Source organism: Anolis sagrei, chromosome X (assembly GCF_037176765.1).
Source record: "Anolis sagrei isolate rAnoSag1 chromosome X, rAnoSag1.mat, whole genome shotgun sequence".
NCBI classification, from domain to species: Eukaryota; Metazoa; Chordata; class Lepidosauria; order Squamata; family Dactyloidae; genus Anolis; species Anolis sagrei.
Genome location: NC_090034.1, coordinates 83,603,196 through 83,624,831, shown reverse-complemented (window position 1 = coordinate 83,624,831; position 21,636 = coordinate 83,603,196). Strand labels below are relative to the sequence as shown.

The window sequence follows — 21,636 nt, the reverse complement described above, 5'->3', positions numbered from 1 at the left end:
CTCGGAGAAGATCAGTTTTAGCATACAAGCCAACTTCTTTCCCAATAGACATCAACAAAGTTTGCAATGTGACAACACAGTACTCTAAAGATAAAGATAAGCCCTGCAAAAAGAGACAAAATAATACCTCTAATCTTGCTGGCCAATGAGCATTTTGATTCTCAAAAGTGTAGGGAATCCATTTTCATCTCAGAGCCTTGTGAATGTTAAGTTGTATTTCAATATTCTATAGAAATAGGTTTTGATATATGCATTTCATTGAATGTTTATATGATGATGCATTTCAACTATGCTGTGCCCCAACTCAAACCATGACAAACAAAAATGATTACACTATGTAACACATTTTTTGTTCCTGGGTTATAATGTCATTTCCTATTTGGTTCTATCATAAAAACACGGGGGAAAGTTTCTTAAATTGCAAAACAAAAATTGTTTTTGCAGGAAGGATATCATTCTGCAGCACATTTGAACATCTCACAGAGCAGTGGTTCCCAAACTTTTTTTTACTAGGTACCACTTTGAGCAGAGACCACTTTGACCACAGACTACTTGACCAGGGACCAAGTTGACCAGAGACCACTTTGACCAGGGACCACTTTGAGCAGGGACTACTTTAACCAGGTACCACTCTCCAACATTAGTCCAAAAAGGGTTACGAATCAGTTTTTTGGTCAACTTTAGATTGGTTTGGGGTGCTGATTCAGAAAATTGTGATGGGGAAGGAGTGGCAGGTGGCGTGAAAGGAGCATAAAGAAATTAAATTAAATTAATTTAGAGGAAGGAGGCTTGCAGACCAGATTTTTGTCCTCATGACCCACTGGTGGTCCCTGGCCCACAGGTTAAGAACAGTCATAAAGTCTGAACCAACTCAACCTAGCATGTGGTAGCCACAAAAATTAAGTTTCTGGAATAGAACAACTACTTTCAAAGTAAGTACAGCACAATTAAACAGTAAATAATATTTTCAAACCAGGAACAGAACATTTTTCAAATGTTGTTACATAGTGTTATTATTATCAATTATTATTGTTGTTGTTTATGTTGTGCACCCAGCTCTTTTGGAAAGCTATTTCTCTCTTTCCCTTTCAAATATTTGCTTTGGACCACTTTTTAGAACTGACCCAATTACCGGGCAGATTTCAAAACCTATTTCTTGTACCATGTACAAATCTCAATGTCTTGCTACTTAATTATGGAGTGTTTTTAAAAAAAAACAACCAAAAACCCAGGATTATTGCTTCTTGCTCAGCCCTGTCTGCCTTATAAACAAATTTGCGACATACAAATTGGTATGATAACAACCATCATAATCTCTTTTATAGCAATGTTTTGGAACATTTTGGAAAATGGGTCTGTAAGAAGACCACTGTCCCTGCCAGAGCGCATAATGTTCTCAACACAAGTCACCAGATTTATGTAGCAGGTATTAATTATTACCAAAGTGATTGTATAGAAATGTTCAAAGTTTTGTACTTTGACTTTTAACAAATTGCTTGTTTTGGTATCTTAATGAGCATTCCCCCAGGGATATTTCCCAGTCAAACTAATTGCCGTGTTCCCAGATATCATTTCCTATTAATGGTGACCCTAAGATGTTCCAGTGGGATTGCTGTTGTTGTTTTGCAAGATTAATCCTTAAAGGGTTTGCCATTGTCTTCTCCTGAGGCTGAGAGACGGATTTGCCACTGGATTTCTATGACCATTTATCATAATCACTCATGTCATGCAACAATGACATCCCTGTATTGTCGTAGGCTTTCATGGCTGGAACCACTGGGTTGTTGTGAGTTTTCCGTGCTGCATGGTCATGTTCCAGAAGCATTCTCTCCTGATGTTTCGGCTGCATCTATGGCAGGCATCCTCATAGGTTGTGAATTCTGTGTTGTGAGGTCATCCTCACAACCTCTGAGAATACCTGCCATAGATGCAGGCAAAACATCAGGACAGAATGCATCTGGAACATGGCCATACAGCCCAGAAAACTCACAACAACCCAATGACATTCCTGGTACAGTCAGACAGCATATGGACAAAAGGGGGGGGGCATGGACAAATTGGGGCAGGAAACTGGAAGGTGACAATAGTTGGCCATAAAGATCAATTGCTTTGATGTGTGGGAAAGGGCAGGCATCAAAGGATTTCTGTTATTTATAACGTTACTGTGACCAACCTTCCCTCCCTCTTTCTCTCCTCCTTTCTTTCTCTCCTTCCTTCCTTCCTTCCTTCCTTCCTTCCTTCCTTCCTTCCTTCCTTCCTTCCTCCTCTTCCCCCCCCCTTTTTCTTTACCTTCCCCTTTCTCCCCTTTCTCCCTTCTCTACCTATTCTTGGACTCCAACTCCCAGCAGTCTTCCTAATCAATCTATCTATCTCCCTACCTATGTACCCATCTATCTAATCTATCTATCTTATCTATCTGGAGGATTGTTGGAAGTTGCAGTCCAGGAATAGGAAATTGGAAATATGCAGGGATTGGGAAGGTCTCAAAGAAATCCCAGGAGAAGAAAGCTTGCAGCTTGGAAGCAGTGCATTTGGATCATCCTACTGTCCTAAAGGGCCTGATCTAGGGAATGCTGGGAACTGTAGTCCAAAAGTGAGTGTGGATATGCTATTGTGTGCTTTTTTTGTCAGGGGGAGTCATTTTGTGCATACGCTGTAGCATCTTTTTGCATTTTTGGCTTTTTAAGCCCCTTCCACTGTATTTTTCAGTTTTTAATGAGTGATGGTCACTCGTTGTCCTGATAGGTGTATTGTGTCCAAATTTTGTGTCAATTAGTACAGTGGTTTTTGACTTATATTAATCCCACAAATGAACATTACATTTTTATTTATATAGATAGGTAAAGCCCCATATATATGGGCTGAAGAGCATGACTCATGTATTCAGAACATTAAAGATACTTGGTAACCTTGGCTCCTGTGGGTCTTGGAGAATCATTTCAGGAGAAAGCTAACTCTATAGCAGGCATGGGGCAACTTGGGCTTAAGTGGCTGAGGGGGAAAAGGAAGGGGCCTGAGGCTGTTAGGAATTGTGGGAGTTGAAGCCCAAAACATCTGGAGGGCCCAAGTTTGCCCATGCTTGCTTTATAGCAACACAGTCGATGCACAAAGGGACCATTACAGTTTGTTCAGAATTACCAGCGCTCTCTCTCTAAGCTTCTCCTCCAGCAAACATATAGTCCAACACTGAAACCTGGCTGGCTCTCAATTTGCCAATCTAATAAACAAGGGGAATCAGCAATTGGAAAGTCAATGGAGGAGCCCCACATTTCCATTAACAGGAAGGAGATGACGTCCAAGGTGAAATTTCTCACATGGAGCCGGACTCGGGGTTAGAAGACAGTAAGAATCTACCTTGGTGGAGCAGCAGATTAAACTGCTGAGCTGCTGAACTTGCTGACCGAAAGGTTGGCAGTTCGAATTCAGGGAGCAGGCTGAGCTCCCACTGTTAGCCCCAGCTTCTGCCAACCTTGCAGTTCAAAAACATGCAAGTGTGACTAGATCAATAGGTATCGCTTCTACGGGAAGGTAATGGCACTCCATACAGTCATGCTGGCCACATGACCATGGAGGCGCCTACGAGCAATGCTGGCTCTTCAGCTTAGAAATGGAGAGGAGCACCATCCCCCAGAATCGGACACGACTACACTTAATGTCAGGGGAAAACCTTTACCTTAAGAATCTAAAAAGAATTGTCAGTACAGACTATACCATTTCACTACACAAGTAACACAGAATTGAAGGAAAGTGGACAGGAATGTGGTCCTTATTACAAAGTGGATGAAGGGCACACTGGAAAGATAAGATAATTGTGGCGCATTTAAAGTTTTGTAACAATTTCATGACTCAGACAGAAACGCTTTGTGCCACGACAATGACCAAAACTTTGGCATTCCTAGTAATTCTTTTAAGGTTTTCCTTTTCTCCCAAAGGGTTTTGTTTTTGTTTTTTGCAAGCTGAAGTTCCTATGATTCTTCACACTGGTCTATTCCATAATGATTCTCTTCAGGACTTTTAAAATGGGTTTCCTTCTTGCATCCCCACTTAAAGGTATGTTTATCAGTGGGTGTTATTCCAAATAAACCAGTAGTCCCGGTCCCACCTCAGAAGACTCAAAACCAATCCCCTTGAAGTATACGGGCAGCCTATTCATGCTCACTCGACTCAGACTCCCTAGATCATTGGCATAATAGTATTTCTGCTTCCTTGCTGGAGTCGTTACTCATCAGTGTCGAGATTTTGCATCATTAGTTGAAGCAACCACAATGAAAATATGGTATCGTAGCTACTTCTGCCAATAGGGCCCTGCAAAAACCTCTCTTAAGCCAAACAATGCCCCAATTAAAGGACTTCTGGAGGTGCTGAAAACCAGGGAAATGAGGAAGGTTGACTGCAGAGCTATTCCAGCAACAGTTGCTGTTGTTGCTGCTATTGTTATTACCTGTATTTACTTGAGTCTCATGTGCCATTGAATCTAATGTGCACCTCAATGTTCAAAACCCAGAAACCATAGAAAGTATTTGCTGCCAAATATAATGTGCAGCAGCAAAAAGTGCACTCTTTGTAATATTACTATTGCAGTTGCTGCCTGCTTAGGATTCCTCCTTTAGAAAGAAAAGCGTTAGGACACCAAAGCTTCCAACAATGGAAAGGAAGACCTTGGGATGCATCTATGGTATAGAATGAATCCACTTTAACTGCCTTGGTTCAATACTATGGCATCATGAAGTGTACAGTTTGACAAAGCCTTAAGCCTTCTCTGTCAAAGGATGCTGATGCCTCACCAAACTACAAATCCCAGCATTGCATAGCACTGAGCCATGGCCATTATTTTTTTTCTGTGTCAGGAGTGACTTGAGAAACTACAAGTTGCTTCTGGTGTGAGAGAATTTGCAGTCTGCAAGGACATTGCCCAGGGGATGCCCTGATGTTTGATGTTTTACCATCCTTGTGGGAAACTTCTCTCATGTCCCCGCATGAGGAGCTGATTTGAGGTAGCTCAAATCACTTTCCCCGGATTTGAACCACTGACCTATTGGTCAGCAGTCCTGCCTGCACAAGGGTTTAACCCATTGTGCCACAAGGGGCTCAAGGCCATTAAATGAGAGGTGATGTCCCTCAAAGAGGAGCTCTTGAAGCTGCTTCACATTTTGCTTTGGTTCAGCACTAAGATCACCATATGATGCAAATCTAATGTGCACCCTAATTTTGGCCAGCTCATTTCGCCCCAAAAGGTGAGCATTAGATTCGAGTAAAGGCAGTATTATTATCGTTGTCGTCATCCTCCTCCTCAAAGGAGTGAACAATGCTGGGGAAACTATAGCAATAACTTGTCTTAACATACCCCAAACTGGAAGAGGGTTGCAGACATCCTTCCACATCACACCAGTCTGCAACACTTTGGAAATCCTTTGGTTGGGGCAATGCCTGGCTTAAGAGATAGCTTTTGGGATCAGGTTAACAACTGCAAGTCTCAGTCCCCAAAGTGATGAGATCATGGGTCCAGCTTATTACCTTGTAACTATAGAATAGGAGGCCAGCCATGTTTCTTGAGGCTGACGAAGAAACAAGGACCTGGTTGCTAGTCTTTAAAACAAACGTTGCATCAAAAAACATCGCCACCACTGCAAGGTAAGCAACTATGCCTTCTTGCAGCAGGATATTTGCCTGTTTTGCTCTTGTCCCATTCTAAACGCCCAGTTAGGATAATCCAGCCCAAATAAGAGTTCAGATTTCTTCCAAAACAGAAAGTGGAATCATTTAAAAGCGTCTCGGAAAAAGGCAACAGAGAGAGGCAGCAAAGGGAATGAGAAACTAGATTGAATGGACAGAGGAAAATTCCTCCCTGCACAGATCCCGAGGCAAGCAAGAGATGGCTGGAATGTGGCTTCTGTTTACCCTGGACACAAAATTCCTTTGAAAGGCATAGCGCACAGCACTAAAAACAGTTTAGAAGACATTTTGGAGTTCTGGAACTCCAATCGCTCCTATATGTCCAAGAAAAGTTGAATGTTGATATTATTCATATTTTTTTAAGATCATGATCTTGATAAATATCGAACAACGAATCCTACAAAAAGACGTCTTGGTGTTACCCTGCCCTGCTTTGACTACTAGAGAAGGGCTTCCCGGTGCAGGCCCCGCTTATCGTCGGGATCAGGGTCCACGTCATCATCGTCATCCGGGGGGTCGTTCTCGTCCCCCGACTCCACGTAAATGGGCCAGTCATTGTCTGGATCTCTCTTCTCCGAACCTTCCGAGGAAGGCTCCATCAGGCTGAGGTTGATGGGCATGGAGTCCTCATGTGTAGTCGTGACACACGTGCAGCTGTCACACAGACCGAAGCGCCGCAAGCCTTGGGACAGGCTGCTGGTGAACGTTCTCCGGCAGCCTTTGCAGATGATGGGCTTGTTGGAGCGATGGACCTGGAAAGTGAAGCAGAGCAGGAAAGTGAGTGGATCAGGCCATCACTGGAGCTTGATACCAAAGAATAGGGCCAATTATATGGTATTTGGGGGCCAGCAGAAGTCATCTGGAACACATCAGCAGCATGGGAGCAGGGATCTTAATCGGATAGTAAGAGGGTTACATTCATTTTCATGGAGGGCCACATCAACCTTCAAAAGGCCATTGAATCCTAACCTGTCTGAAAGTATCTCTCCTTATGAACAATCTAGGACCCAAAGATCTTCTGGGGAGGGCATGCTCTCAGTCCCGCCTTCTTCACAGACTCAGTTGGCGGGAACGAGGGACAGGGCCTTCTCAGCGGTAGCCCCTTGGCTATGGAACGCCCTGCCTAGGAATATCAGATCAGCCCCCACCCACCTAACATTTCCAAAAAAAGTTAAAACCTGGCTTTTTGAGAAAGCTTTTCCAAATGCAGTGTAGCAGACAAACTCTGATCTTCAGAACGATTGGACAATGTGATCGGGTAATGATTTTAGTAATGAGATGCTGTGGATTTATACTTTTATCGGTTTTATTTTATTTTATCAAATGTACTTTATGCTAAATGTTTTAATTGTTCTTTGTTATTGTAGGCATCGAATTGTGCCATTTGTAAACTGCCCTGAGTCGCCTCCGGGCTGAGAAAGGTGATATATAAATATGGTTAATAATAATAATCCGTGGATGGAGAATCGTTGAGACAGAGAGGACCAAGTATAATTTCTTTTGTCAGAGATATTAAATATTAACTAGGTATTTTTATTACAAAAGTGTGAATCAAACACTGAAAGAGTTAGTAGGCTGAAGCCTGTTAGAGTTAGTGGGCCAAAGCTAGCGTCGCCCTGAGGAGAGTGAGTAGGCAGAAGACTATTCGTGTTATTTTGCCTCAGTGAGGGAACTTCTCAGTCAGTGTGTGAGGCAAACAACTGTATGAGAGAAGTTTCAGAGAAAGAAGCCCCAGGTTGAAGGCCTCATATGTACTGCATGTAAAGCTGCCATGTATTTGTTTATTTGTGTTATAGAAACTTTGTTATTGTAAATAGCGTAACCATATTATTTCACTACGAAGAAAAGCCTCCTGTGGAAGAGAAAACATTTTTCTGTGTATTTTTATTCTTTTATCACTTTAAGTTACTGGTGCGGGTAACGCCCCTGGTAATGAGTTGCTCTACTATACATTTTTGAGGAGGGTCTTTAAGCCCACTTGCCCAACATATTTTATATAGCATTCAGTGCCCTTTAGATTTCACCCAGTTTGGGTCCCCAGATGTTACTGAATGACAACTCCCATCACTTTTGATTATCTGCCATAGGAACTGGAGAGAATGGTAGTTGCAGCCAAATGGCCCTTGTGGCTCTGAAGTTGGGGAAAGGTGAAAGGGCATTTTGAAGTCAGGCATCATACTTATAAGCCTTGTATCTCAATACAAACTCCACCCACCGGACTATGCAGAACAAACAGCAGCTTTCCAGATGTGACTGTATCCCAACTCTCATCACCTCTAGCCATGATGTCTCATGATTGGAAGAGACCTCATGGGCCATCCAGTCCAACCCCCTGCCAAGAAGCAAGAAAATTGCAATCAAAGCACCCCCGACAGATGGCCAGCCTCTGTTTAAGAGCTTCCAAAGAAGGAGCGTCTATCACACTCCGGGGCAGAGCGTTCCACTGCTGAACTGCTCTCACAGTCAGGAAGTTCTTCCTAATATTCAGATGGAATCTTCTTTCTTGCAGTTTGAAGCCATTGTTCCATGTCCTAGTCTCCAGGACAGCAGAAAACAAGCCTGCTCCCTCCTCCCTATGACTTCCTCTCACATATTTATACATGGCTATCATGTCTCCTCTCAGCCTTCTCTCCTTCAGGCTAAACATGCCCAGCTCTTTAAGTCACTCCTCATAGGGCTTGTTCTCCAGATCCTTGATCATTTGAGTCGCCCTCCTCTGGACACATTCCAGCTTAGAATCAACCTCAACCTTCAATTGCGTTGTCCAGAATTGGACACAATATTCCAGGAGTTGTAGTCCAGCATCTGAAGGGCCACATAAAATGACAGGGAGGGTCAGATTTGGGCTGCAGGCCTTGCATTTGACACACATGTCATAGATGACACGTGCATTGATTTTATAATGTTTTTAAATATTTTAATTGCATATTGTGGATTGTTATGGCATTGAATGGCTGCCCATCTGTAAGCCTCCTTGAGTTGCCCTCGGGCTTGAGAAAGGCGGGATAGAAATAGCATAAATAAATAAATGCCTCCCCGCCAACTTTCCCCGGAGTCACTCACTCCTCACCAATCCTGTTTACAAGCCTGTTTGTTCGTTTGTTGACTTCAATATGTGACTATGTAGATCTGCACAGGTCAAGCCACCAACAGAAGCATGGGCCAGACCCTCTGCCCAGCTTTCTCCTTACACTCAGAGCGTGGCTCCTGAGATGCTCCTGGCGCGTGAAGCGCTTGCCACAGATCTCGCAGGGGTAGGGCCTCTCGCCGGTGTGCGAACGGATGTGGCGCTTCAGGATGCCTTTCTGTTTGGCCGTATAGGGACAGAAAGGGCATTTGTGCAGCTTGATGGGCACCACCAGCACGTCGCCTGTGGAAACACAAAAGTGTTGTGGAGGATTGACTTTGAAACCAAAGTGAGAGAAATCCTGAATGTTCCTACAAACTTTAAAGAAATAAAATCAACAATAAAAAAACTTAAAATTGGTAAATCCTCAGGCCCAGCTGGACTTAGTCCCAATATTTATTTTTAATTTATGCTTTTAATCTTATTTATTTACAGTTGATTTCATCTGGTGCATATACACAAAAAAGGCATCACATAGTCATCTTTTTCGATATTGATGGCAGTAATTAGACAAACATATATAAAGCATAAACTTACAATTCTTTAGCTGCACCTAATCATTTTATACATTCTATTTAATTGGCTCCCTGCTGTCATTCCAAAATAACTAAATATAGAATCCAAAACCATCCTTAACTATTTCCTTTGTTTTATATGGCATTTCCCATTTATAGTGTTACCTTTCCAAAATAAAGCAGAAATATAAAAGGGTTTTTTTTGTTCCAAATTGTATTGGATCACTTTCTATCATTATTAAGAGCCAGCTTTAGCACAGTAGGTTAATCACCAGCTGCAGCTCCAGCAAATCTTGCCAATCAAGAGGATGACAGTTCAAAGCTGGGTCAGGGTGAGCCCCTGACCTTCAGCCCAGCTCCTCCACCCATCTAGCGGATCAAAGACAGCAAAGTGAATAGATGAATAGAAACCGCATTAAGTGGGGAGGTATTTTAGGCACAGTGTTTCAGAGGAAGATTTACAAACAAAGAGGGCTCTTTGGCAAGGAGATGGAGCAACAGCATCCTCCTGTGGCCGGAACCAAGCATAGCCTCCAAAAGGTGACGAATGATGAGAAAAAGCCTAAAGATACCTCTACCTGTTGTCTGTCTTCTCACTGTATAATTGGCATTGAATGTTTGCCATATATGTGTTCTGTGGGAAGAATGGAATATAAGTACTGTGAATAAATAAATTGTATAAATTTTACTTATTAATCCTTTTGTTCCTTCATCTGTACCATTGGTAGTGTCCAGACATTTATCTTATATAAGACCATAATTGTACATAGCACTACTCTCCCAAACCGTGACAATTTTAGTTTTTTATATCCAAGTTGTTTTTCTTTTATCTCTTCCTTCAACTTATCAAAATTCAGTTTTTACAATTTTTAGCTATATTTATCCCTAAATATTTGATACAGTCAATAATTTTAATCTTATTTTTCCTTTTAGTTTCTTCTATTTCCCATTTACTATTATTAATTAGCATAATCTTAGACTTACTCTAATTTATTCTCAAACATGTTACTTCTTTAAAATTTTCCAAATGTATCTGAATGTCTTCTAAAGCTTTTGATGGTTCTATATAGTTAACAAGGTGTCATGTGCAAATAAACTAATTTTTACTTTTTCTTCTTGTCCTATTCCTTTTACATCTTTGTTTTGCCATATTGCATTCACTAATAATTCTATCACTAGTATAAATAAAATTGGAGATAAAGGGCAACCTTGTCTAGTTTCTCAGCTTAGGTCAATTTGTTCTGTATCTCCATAATTAGCTAATACTGAAGATTTATTCTTTGCATATCAGCTTGTAATAATATAAGTCGGATGTTTGTAACTCGGGGACGTCCTGTATCCTATATCTATCCAGACCAAACAGGCCTTATCTCGGGTAGGACATTACCAAATTCTATCAGAAGAGTTCTAAATATCATTTATGAAAGGTGCTTGATGCCTGCAGCTTCTCACCTGCATCCTCTCCATACCAGTCGTTGTCCATCATAGAGCTCATGGGCATGGCACTATCCTCCGGCCTCCCCTCGAAGCCACGTACAAAGTGATGCACAACATCCTCCTTTCTCTGTGTGGCACTGTTGCGCAGCAGGGCCTCCAGGAACTGCTTCATATGGTAGTTGTTGCAGGCTAGGTCCATGGCCTGGCCGCTGTGGAGACCCTCCTCAATCTGCTCCATGGTCAGCGGAGTTGAGAACTGCGGTAGCCGATCGCCCACCTCCACCTCATCGGCGTCGAACTCCACTTTGGGCTCCACCACTTTGGGCAGTGAGGAGTTTGTGTCGTCTGGAGAGTCACTGTCGACCGTATCCCGGACCATCAACTCAATGGGGTGGCAGTTGTCACACTCCCCACAGGGAGGGTCTCGGTGACAATCTGGGATCCTGTCCTTGTCTTGCAAAGATGAGACGGAGGCCGAGCACTGGTTTTTTGCGGCGAATGATGTGCCTTCTCTGGCAGAACTGCTGCTCCCACTGTCGGCCTGGTAAAATGCGGCCTCTCGCTCTATTTTCCTGCAGATATCCAGCGAGGACCGGATGTATGCCTTACAGAAGTTGACAACGTCTGTCATCTGTAGGTAACTGGCCGCAGACATGACCTCGATCACGTTCTCCCCACAAAGGTCCAGTTTCCCAGAATAAAGGAAGTCCAGGATAACCGAGAAAGCTTCAGATGTCACAATGTCCAAGGATGCAGTGCTGTGCCTGCCACTGTCTTGTATGTAGTGGATCAAGAGTGCTCTGAAGTAGCCACTGTTGGCGAAGAGGATGTTCTTGTGGGCCTTGAAGATCCTCCCTTCGACGATGATGCTACAGTCACAAAAGAAGTCCCTCTTCCGCTGCTCGTTGAGCTCCCCCAAGAGTTTGGCGTAGTACGATTGCATCTCCATGGCTTCGGCACAGCAAGGAAGCCCTTCTCACGTCTGCAAGGAAAATTGAGGGAGAACATTAGGAGAGGAGCGCCTTTCCCTTTGGGCACTGGGTCACAAGGCTTCTCATCCTCAATGAATTCACATGGAACTGAATCAGGCGTACTGTAGGATTCCATAGGATACAATTATGACTGCAAAATTGACACTGCAGGGCTATAACTGTGTAATATGAAAAGGCATAGGGTCTCCGACAGTATGGATAGCATCCTATGCTCCAAACTAGACTTTCTCCTTTCCACTTTTGTGCTGATTGCACACAAAACCCCAGCTAGAATCATAGAATTGGAAGGGACCCCAAGGGACACCCAGTCCAACCCTTTTGTGCTATCCAGGAATTCCCAAGCAAAGTTCTCCTGACAGATGGCCATCCAGCCTTCGCTTAAGAAAGCTCCAGGGAAGGAGCTTACCATCAGGAAGTTCTTCCTAATGTTCAAGTGGAATCTCTTTTCTTGCAATTTGAATCCATGGCTCCGTTGTGATCAGCGGCGGAGGTCCTGATCTCGGTCCCACCCCCATCTCAAGTGCAGTTGGTGGAAACAAGACAGAAGGCCTTCTCCGTGATTGCTCCCACCTCTGGAACTCCCTCCCTAAAGAAATAAAGATGGCCCCCTCCCTCCTCTCCTTCAAAAAAACAACTGAAGACTCACTTTTGCTCACTAGCATATGGAGAGGAGGAGGATTAGATAATGTGAGATCACTACTGGACCTCTGGTTGAGAACTATTATTGTATTTGGGCTCTGTTAGTATATGTTGGCCCAGCTGTCATCACCAGTCACATATTCAACCCATAAGACTTTGTGAACTTTGGTTGGTTTCTGGAAATCAATGTAGATGTTTTATTTAGGTTTTATGTCACTATATAATTTTGTTTGATTACGTTTTAATGTTTGTTAGGTTTTAATGTTTTAATATATGGAGTGATTCTGTATTATTTTGTTGGGTGACTTTGGATTATTTTGTTTTATTGTGGCATTGACTGTTTGCCCTTTTGTATGTTGGAATCTGTCCTGAGTCCCCTTGGGGAGATAGGGCGGAATCGAAATAAAGTTTTATTTATTTATTTATTTATCATCTCCAGAGCAGCAGAAAACACTTTGGTCCTCTCCTCCATGTGGCATCCTCTCAACTACACATTTTAGTGCCTCAAATGTTAGACCTCTTTCTGGGTATATTTGAGGGTAAAATTGACCAGATAAGTACTGGCTTTCACTATCAGCTCTAGTTTTGAAGATATATATGAGTTTCCACCTGGTCGGCCATAGAAAACAAGGATAACCGTATCTAAGAAACTAGAGTTGATGAGGTCTGTCCAATGCAGTTTTCCAAATCAGCAGCTCAAATTTCCCAGGAACAGGTCAAAAATATCCCAAAATATGTTGCTTTTTTGTTGTTGGCTGTGATATTTAAATATGTCTGTCATATCCCTTCTCAACCTTCTAGAATCTAGAGCAATGGTTCTCAACTTGTGGGCCAGCAGTGGGCCGCGGGAATGAAAATCTGGTCTGCGAACCTTCTTCCTCTTTATTTATTTATTTATTTCAATTAATTTCCGTTCCATTCCTTTCTTTTCCACACAGAGCTGACCCCTTTTGGTACTAATGTTGGAGAGTGGCCCCTGAACAAAGTGGTCCCTGATCAAAGTGGTCCCCGGTCAAATGGGTCTTGGTCAAAGTGGGCCCTGGTCCAAAAAAAAAAAAAAAGTTGGGAACCACTGATCTAGAGCCATGAGGAGAGGAAGGTAAGAAATAAAAGTTGTTGTTGTTGTTAATATTATTAATATTACTATGATATGAAACACATTTTTTGTTTCTGGGTTATAAATGTCATTTTCAGTGCTGATTGTGTTTAAGTGCAGGCCAAGGTCTTTATTATTATTATTATTATTATTATTATTATTATGGAGCCCCCTGGTGGTACAGCAGGTTAAACCGCTGAGCTGCTGAACTTGCTGACTGAAAGGTTGGTGGTTCGAATCCGGGGAGCGAGATGAGCTCCCGCTGTTAGCCCCAGCTTCTGCCAACCTAACAGTTTGAAAACATGTAAATGTGAGTAGATCAATAGGTACCGCTACGGTGGGAAGATAACAGCACTCCATGCAGTCATGCCAGCCACATGACCTAGGAGGTGTCTACAGTCAACACCAGCTCTTCAGCTTAGAAATGGAGATGAGCACCACCCCCCAGTCGGACACGGCTAGACTTATTGTCAGGGAAAACCTTTACTTTTACTATTATTATTATAGCCCACAATGAGACTCTCCAATTATTATGCCTACACTGGGGTTTAGAACATCTAGGGAAAGGATTTTAGAGAACCCAAGCTATTGAGAGGGGTCTAAGTATGGAAATTGCAAAATAACCAAGAAGATGAGGAGAAAGCTGGCGTCAAGGGGTTGGCACTTCTTCCTCAATCCTCTTCCTGCGAGAAGCCAAAACCATGCAAGGTGACCCTTGGAGGAAGGGGCATTAGGACCTGAGCAGAATCCGCCTCTCTTGCCAACCATGTGGTTTTCGTAGCATGACCCTCCAGGGGAAAAGCCAGCCTGACCAAGGAACAAAGAATTTCCAGTCCAGCCAGCATAGAAGGCACAGACCCCAAACATCCCTAAGCATCCTCCTTTTTTATTTTTTTTGCCTGCGATCCATATCAATAAATCTTTCTCCAAATCTGGGCTGCTTTCCTCTGGTCGTCCTTCTCTTCTTCCACTTCAGCATTTCCACATTGTATTTGCCAAACTGTTTCCCACTTATTTTCCCCCACAAATTAATTGCAAACATGAGACACACATTGGGTTTGATAGCACAAAGGGTTCCTCGGCCATTGTGTTATCAAAAGAGGCACCAATAAGGTTATCTCTTTTTCTTTATTATTCCCGGAATAAGGTCAACGGAAATGATAGTGATGCCACTGCACCCATTTTGCAGGCCAGAGGACTGAGGTGTGGTTAAAATACCTTGAGCTTCAAAGCAGAGTTAAGTCCACAGTAAAATGGTATATAGATCTGAGCACATGAGACATAAACCACGTCTAGTTTGAAAGCATCTTGATGGGAAAGTGGTTCTGACAATCAGAAATTTCAGGCTTGCAATACTCTATCTAATCATTGTGATTCAAATGGCAAATTGTTATTGTTATTATTATTATTATTATTATTATTATTATTATTATTTTACTGACACAAAAACACAGTATGACACAGCAAATCAGATATATATGATGGATTTCGTAACACAAAATCACAAGTCGAACACTTTCCAAGTATTTAGGACTGTGTGATGTATTATTATTATTATTATTTGATATAAAACAAGATTAGTACACAGCAAACAAGGTCACTGGCTTTTGTATTTGTCTTCCTGCCTGGGGGCTGGACTGGATGATCACATGTCGGACATTTCCCAAGTGTCTAGGACTGTGCGATGTATCGGCGAATAATGCATGCAGATCCGAGTAGGGTGGCCTTTTGCAGCAAACAGATGGTAATTTTGTCAGCGCTGGTTGTTCTTAAGTACAGGCCAAGGTCTTTGGACACTGCACCCAGTGTGCCAGTCACAACTGGGATCATCTTTACTGGCTTGTGCCAAAGTCTTTGCAGTTCTATATTATTATTATTATTATTATTATTATTATTATTATTATTATTATGCAGAGACAGGGTAGTTGTTTGTTGGGAGGGCTTTGATTGTGCTTTTTCTGCCTCGGAGAAGGAGGTTGGACTGGACTGCCCTTTCAATTCTAGGATTCTTTGAGCCTACACCTCTATTTCTCCATGAGCCTGCTTATGACCATGAGCGTGGATGGCCATCTGTTGGAAGGGTTTGGATTGTGTCTTCCAGCCTGGGAGGATGGGGTTATACTGGGTGACCTTTTCCTATATAGAGAAATATAGGCTGCCTGGGAGTTTAATGGAGGATTCTTAACAGAAGCTGCGTGGCCATCAGTCGGGAGGGATCGGATTGTGTCTTCCTGCCTGGGGGCTGGACTGCATGGTCCTTGGGGTCTCTTCCAACGCTATGATTCTATGAAAATACCTTTGAGCATGTGCTAAGTGCATTTCTCTTACCAAAGGCAAGCTGCCCTAGATTGTGCCTCTTGCTTTAAAGCGAACTCAAATGCAATTCCTTGCAGGGAACTGAACCAGTGCTTCTGACCTTGTGCAGACTGCCCCTTCCCCAATTCACCAGAATCCATCCACAAATATTGAAAGTAAGGTTTAGGCTTTTTAAGGCCGGGGCATGAAAGGTTGCTAGAAAGACAGAAGGTCCCACTGCTATCTCTCCCAACCACCTTAGAATCATAGGATCCTAGAGTTAAAAGGGACCCCCAAGGGTCATCCAGTCCCGCTCCTTTCTGCCAAGCAGGAAGACACAATCAAGCCCTCCTGACAGATGGCCATCCAGCCTCTGCTTAAAAGCCTCCTGAGAAGGAGACAGGCAGACAGATTTCTAGAGGTGGAAGGGACCCCCAAGTGCCATCCAGTCCATCCTCCTTCTGTTAAGCAGGAATATACATTCAAAGCCCTCCCAACAGATGGCCACCCAGCCTCTGCTTAAAACCCTCTTGAGAAGGGGATTGAAGATAGATAGATAGAATCCTAGAGTTGGAAGACACCCCAAGGACCATCCAGTCCCGCCCCTTTCTGCCAGGCAGGAAGACACAAAGCTCTCCTGACAGATGGCCATCCAGCCTCTGCTTAAAAGTCACTCGAGAAGAAGATAAGGAGATAGATAAATAGATAGATAGATTTCTAAAGTTGGAAAACCCCAAGGGTTATCCAGTCTAGCCCTTTTCTGTCAAGCAGGAAGACCAATCAAAGCCTTCCCAATAGATGGCCATCCAGCCTCTGCTTAAAAGTCTCTCAAGGAGATATATAGATAGATAAATAGATATATAGACAATTCCTAGAATTGAAAGAGATCCCAAGGACCATTCAATCCAGCCCCCTTCTGCCAAGCAGGAAGACACAATCAAAGCCCTCCCAATAGATGGCCACCCAGCCTCTGCTTAAAAGTCTCTCGAGGAGATATACAGATAGATAAATAGATATATAAACAATTCCTAGAGTTGAAAGAGATCCCAAGGACCATTTAGTCCAGCCCCTTTCTGCCAAGCAGGAAGATACAATCAAAGCCCTCCCGACAAATGGCCATCCAGCCTCTGCTTAAAAGCCTCCCGAGAAGGAGATAAGGAGATACAATAGACAGATAGACAGACAGATTCCTAGAGTTGAAAGAGATCCCATGGGCCATGCCCAACACTCTTCTGTCAAGCAGGAAGACACAATCAAAGCCCTCCCAATAGATGACCATCCAGCTTCTGCTTAAAAGCCTCCTGAGAAGAAGATAGATAGATAGATAGAATCCTAGAGTTGAAGGGACCCCCCCCCCCCAAGTGCCATCCCGTCCAGCCCCTTTCCATCAAGCAAGAATACACAATCAAAGCCTTCCCGGCAGATGGCCATCCAGCCTCTGCTTAAAAGCCTCCCAAGAAGGAGATAAGATAGATAGACAGATGATAGATATAATCCTAGAGGGGGAACATGTGGCTCGAGAGCAGTACGTGTGAAAAAGATCTTGGAGTCCTCGTGGACAACAAGTTAAACATGAGCCAACAATGTGAGGCAGCGGCAAAAAAAGCCAGTGGGATTTTGGCCTGCATCAATAGGAGCATAGTGTCTAGATCCAGGGAAGTCATGTTACCCCTCTATTCTGCCTTGGTTACACCACACCTGGAATACTGTGTTCAAATCTGGGCACCACAATTTAAGAGAGGTATTGACAAGCTGGAATGTGTCCAGAGGAGGGCGACTAAAATGAGGAGCGGCTTAAAGAGTTGGGCATGTTTAACCATGCAGAAGAGAAGGTTGAGAGGATGATGATGGGCATGTATAAATATGTGAGAGAAATCACTGGGAGGAGGGAGCAGGCTTGTTTTCTGCTACCCTGGAGACTAGAACTTCAAACTACAGGAAAGGAGATTCCACCTGAACATGAGGAAAAACTTCCTGACTTTGAGAGCTGTTCAGCAGTGGAACTCTCTGCCCCAGAGTGTGGTGGAGGCGCCTTCTGTGGAGGCTTTTAAACAGAGGCTGGATGGCCATCTGTCAGGGTTGATTTGAATGCAATATTCTTGCTTCTTGGCAGGGGTTTGGACTGGATGGCCCATGAGGTCTCTCCCAACTCTTTGATTCTATGATTAGGAAGAACTTCCTGACTTTGAGAGCTGTTCAGCAGTGGAACTCTCTGCCCCAGAGTGTGGTGGAGGTGCCTTCTTTGGAGGCTTTTAAACAGAGGCTGGATGGCCATCTGTCAGGGGTGATTTGAATGCAATATTCTTGCTTCTTGGCAGGGGGTTGGACTGGATGACCCATGAGGTCTCTTCCAACTCTTTGATTCTATGATTAGGAAGAACTTCCTGACTGAGAGCTGTTCAGCAGTGGAACTCTCTGCCCCAGAGTGTGGCGGAGGCTCCTTCTGTGGAGGCTTTTATACAGAGGCTGGATGGCCATCTGTCAGGGGTGATTTGAATGCAATATTCCTGCTTCTTGGCAGGGGGTTGGACTGGATGGCCCATGAGGTCTCTTCCAACTCTTTGATTCTATGATTAGGAAGAACTTCCTGACTTTGAGAGCTGTTCAGCAGTGGAACTCTCTGCCCCAGAGTATGGTGGAGGTGCCTTCTTTGGTGGCTTTTAAACAGAGGCTGGATGGCCATCTGTCGGGAGTGCTTTGAATGCAATTTTCCTGCTTCTTGGCAGAAAGGGGTTGGACTGGATGGCCCATGAGTTCTCTTTCAACTCTATTATTCTAGTTGGAGGAGACCCCAAGGGTCATCCCGTCCAACCCCCTTCTGTCAAGCAGGAAGACACAATCAAAGTCCTCCCAAGAGATGGCCACCAAGGCAGCCAAATAGCTCTTACACTCAGGGGCGCCTTCCTGATGTTTAGGTGCAGTCTATCTCTCCTTGCTTTCATCCAAGTCGTGGATTTCGTTCTTCTCAAGCGGCAGAACGAAATCCTTACCCGGGCTTGGCCTCCTCTGAGCATCTGCAGAGTGCATTCCGGTTTTCCAACGGGTGACTCCGAGGACCAGGAGCGGGAGAGGCGTGGCTCCTGAAGGGAAGGTTGCTCAACTTCTTCCTCCATCCTTCCCTCCCTCCCTTCCCTTCCCCTCCCGAAACGGTTCTGTGGCTCAAAGCAACTGATGCGGGTCGAGAAGGACAATGGCAGGGAGGACCCATTCCGGATGGGCAGAAGCTCAAGGGAAAGGGAGGACGGGGAGAGGATGGCTTAGGGGGGCTCTCCCTAAGGAAGGCCAGCTTCTCGTGCCCCCTCCCCTCCCTCCCCCTCCCCCAGGGCAATACAAGGGCTGTGTCTTTACCTGTCCGAGGGTTTCACCTGGAGCCACAGCCTCCGCCTCCAGCCGAAGGGCAAGCAGCCCCTTCCATCCCAGCACTGGGGAGGCGCCGAGGCTTTCAAACTCCTCCTCTTGCGCCGGGTTTTCTGGGATTTGCAGTTCCAGTGCTGCTCGACAGCTTCATCCATGTCTTAGATCAGGCCTGGGCCAACTTCGGCCCTCCAGGTGTTTGGACTTCAATTCCCAACAGCCAGTAGGGCTCGGAGTCTGGTGGAAGCTCCTTCCTTGGAGTCTTTGAAACAGAAGCTGGATGGCCATCTGTCAGGGGCGCTTTCTTGTGTTTTTCCTGCATGGCAGATGTGGTGGGATTGGATGGCTTTGGGGTCTCTTCCAAAAAAATTTCGGGAGGGGTTGAAATTTTCGGGGGGGGTGGGGTTGAAATTTTCGCGGGGGGGTGGGTTGAAACCTGCCTTCTAGCTCACACTGAAGCAAAGAGCACAGCAGGGGGCAGAGCAGCCTTCAATAGCCTGCAGCTCCACCCCTGTCAACCACCTCCACCAAGTCTGGCCTCCTTAATGAGAGCATTCAACACACACACACAACTTGGTTGCTTCACTACATCGGCTATTGCTGCAAATAATGACAGTGTGAACAAATTGTCAATATTTAAGGCCTTGCATGGTCTGGGCCGATGTACCTGAGGGACTGCCTCACCCCCTACCAACCCCAAAGATCCCTCCGTTCTGAGGACCAAGATCTATTGGAAATTCCCAGTGTCAAGACCTTGCGTCTAACAGCAACCAGACGCAGAGCCTTTACAGCAGTGGCACCATCACTCTGGAATACTCTGCCACCTGAAGTCCGTGCTATGCGGGACTTATCAGCTTTCCGCAGGGCATGTAAGACATACCTGTTTTGACAGGACTTTGATCTCGGATATTGCTGTTTTTAAATTGTGTTCAATTTTAGCCTGTTCTTGTAAACCGCTCCAAGCCCCAGGGGAGTGGCAGCATATAAGTGCGAATAACAAACAAACAAACAAATAAATATTTGCTTGAGATAGTGTTTGCAGTTCTGGAGGGACTCTTAATTTTTTGCATCTCATAGACTTAACATGGGGATTTGGTTAACCAGTTAAAATTCATGAGTAAACTGGGTTTTTAAAAAAAATCTGAAACATTTCGGGTGGGGTTTGAACCCCTAAACCCCCCCCCCCTCGCTACAGGCCTGCTTCCAACCCTAAGATTCTATGCATCCTCAATGCTGAAATGGGCATACTTACTTAGACAATCCCTCGTTGTCCGAGTATTTATTTATTTACTAGCCGTCCCCTGCCACATGTTCAGAATGCTCTTTGGTTGTAGGTGGACTATAAATCCCAGCAACTACAACTCCCAAATGACAAAATCAATTTTTTTTTGAGTTAAGAAGATACACTGGGTTGTTAGGTGTATGCTGTCCAAATTTGGTGTCAATTGGCCCACTGGTTTTTGAGTTCTGTTAATCCCACAAACGAACTTTACATTTTTATTTATATAGATTTATATTCCGCCCTTCTCACCCCACAGGGGACTCAGGGTGGATCACAATGCACATATACATGGCAAACATTCAATGCCATAGACACACAACATATATAGACAGAGAGACAGAGGCTATTTAACTTTTCAGCTTCATGAGGGGATGCTTTTTGAATTCTGGCCACCGGGGGAGCTGTCGCTTCACCATCCACATTTGACACGGCTGGAGTACTTCCTGATTCTTTTGCACCACTGATTTACGGCGTCATAAATTAGTTAAATTAGCCTACCCGCATAAGCGGTACCTAAATTTCTTACTTGGCAGAGGCAATTGTCTTCCGGGCTGCAAAGGTCGACAGCAAGCTAGACAAATGGCCAGAAGCTCACTCTGACCCGGGCTGGCTTCAAACTCATGACCTCTCGGTCAGTAGTGATTTTAATGCAGCTGACTCCCAACCAGTTGCACCACAACCCGGTCCTTTATGATGGCCTTCCAAGTGTAGGGTCTTGGTGGTGGGTACATAGGTGACTGTGGAGCCCTATTCTTGACCTGCATGTTCTCCCGCAGTGAGGGCATCTGTTTCCAGGTGGAAGGCGGTCCCAGTTGGGGTAGGCTTGAGGCACTTTCCTCTTGGCACATTTCTCTCTTTCATCCTCCATTTGTACCTCTTCAAATTCTACAGCACTGCTGGTCACAGCTGACCTCCAGCTGGAGCACTCAAGGGCCAGGGCTTCCCAGTTCTCAGTGTCTATGCCAGAGTTTTTAAGGTTGACTTTGAGCCCATCTTTAAATCTCCTTTCCTGCCCTCCAACATTCTGTTTTCCGTTCTTGAGTTCGGAGTAGAGCAACTGCTTTGGGAGACGGTGGTCAAGCATCCGGACAACGTGGCCAGTCCAGCGGAGTTGATGGCGGAGGACCATCGCTTCAATGCTGGTGGTCTTTGCTTCTTCCAGACGCTGACATTTGTCCGCCTGTCTTCCCAGGAGATTTGCAGGATTTTTCGGAGGCAGCGCTGAT

At 44.4% G+C, this 21,636-nt stretch overlaps 1 protein-coding gene across 1 annotated transcript; it reads right to left on the bottom strand.

Annotated features, from left to right (window-relative positions):
- Positions 1-2,810: 2,810 nt before the first annotated feature.
- Positions 2,811-19,330, bottom strand: ZBTB8B (zinc finger and BTB domain containing 8B). Its single transcript, XM_060784124.2, has 4 exons — positions 19,123-19,330; positions 10,768-11,734; positions 8,865-9,043; positions 2,811-6,425 (listed from the first exon to the last, which is right to left on the bottom strand). Exons 2-4 carry the CDS (start codon positions 11,699-11,701, stop codon positions 6,114-6,116), a joined length of 1,425 nt encoding a protein of 474 aa, XP_060640107.2. The 5' UTR covers positions 11,702-11,734; positions 19,123-19,330; the 3' UTR covers positions 2,811-6,113.
- Positions 19,331-21,636: the final 2,306 nt, after the last annotated feature.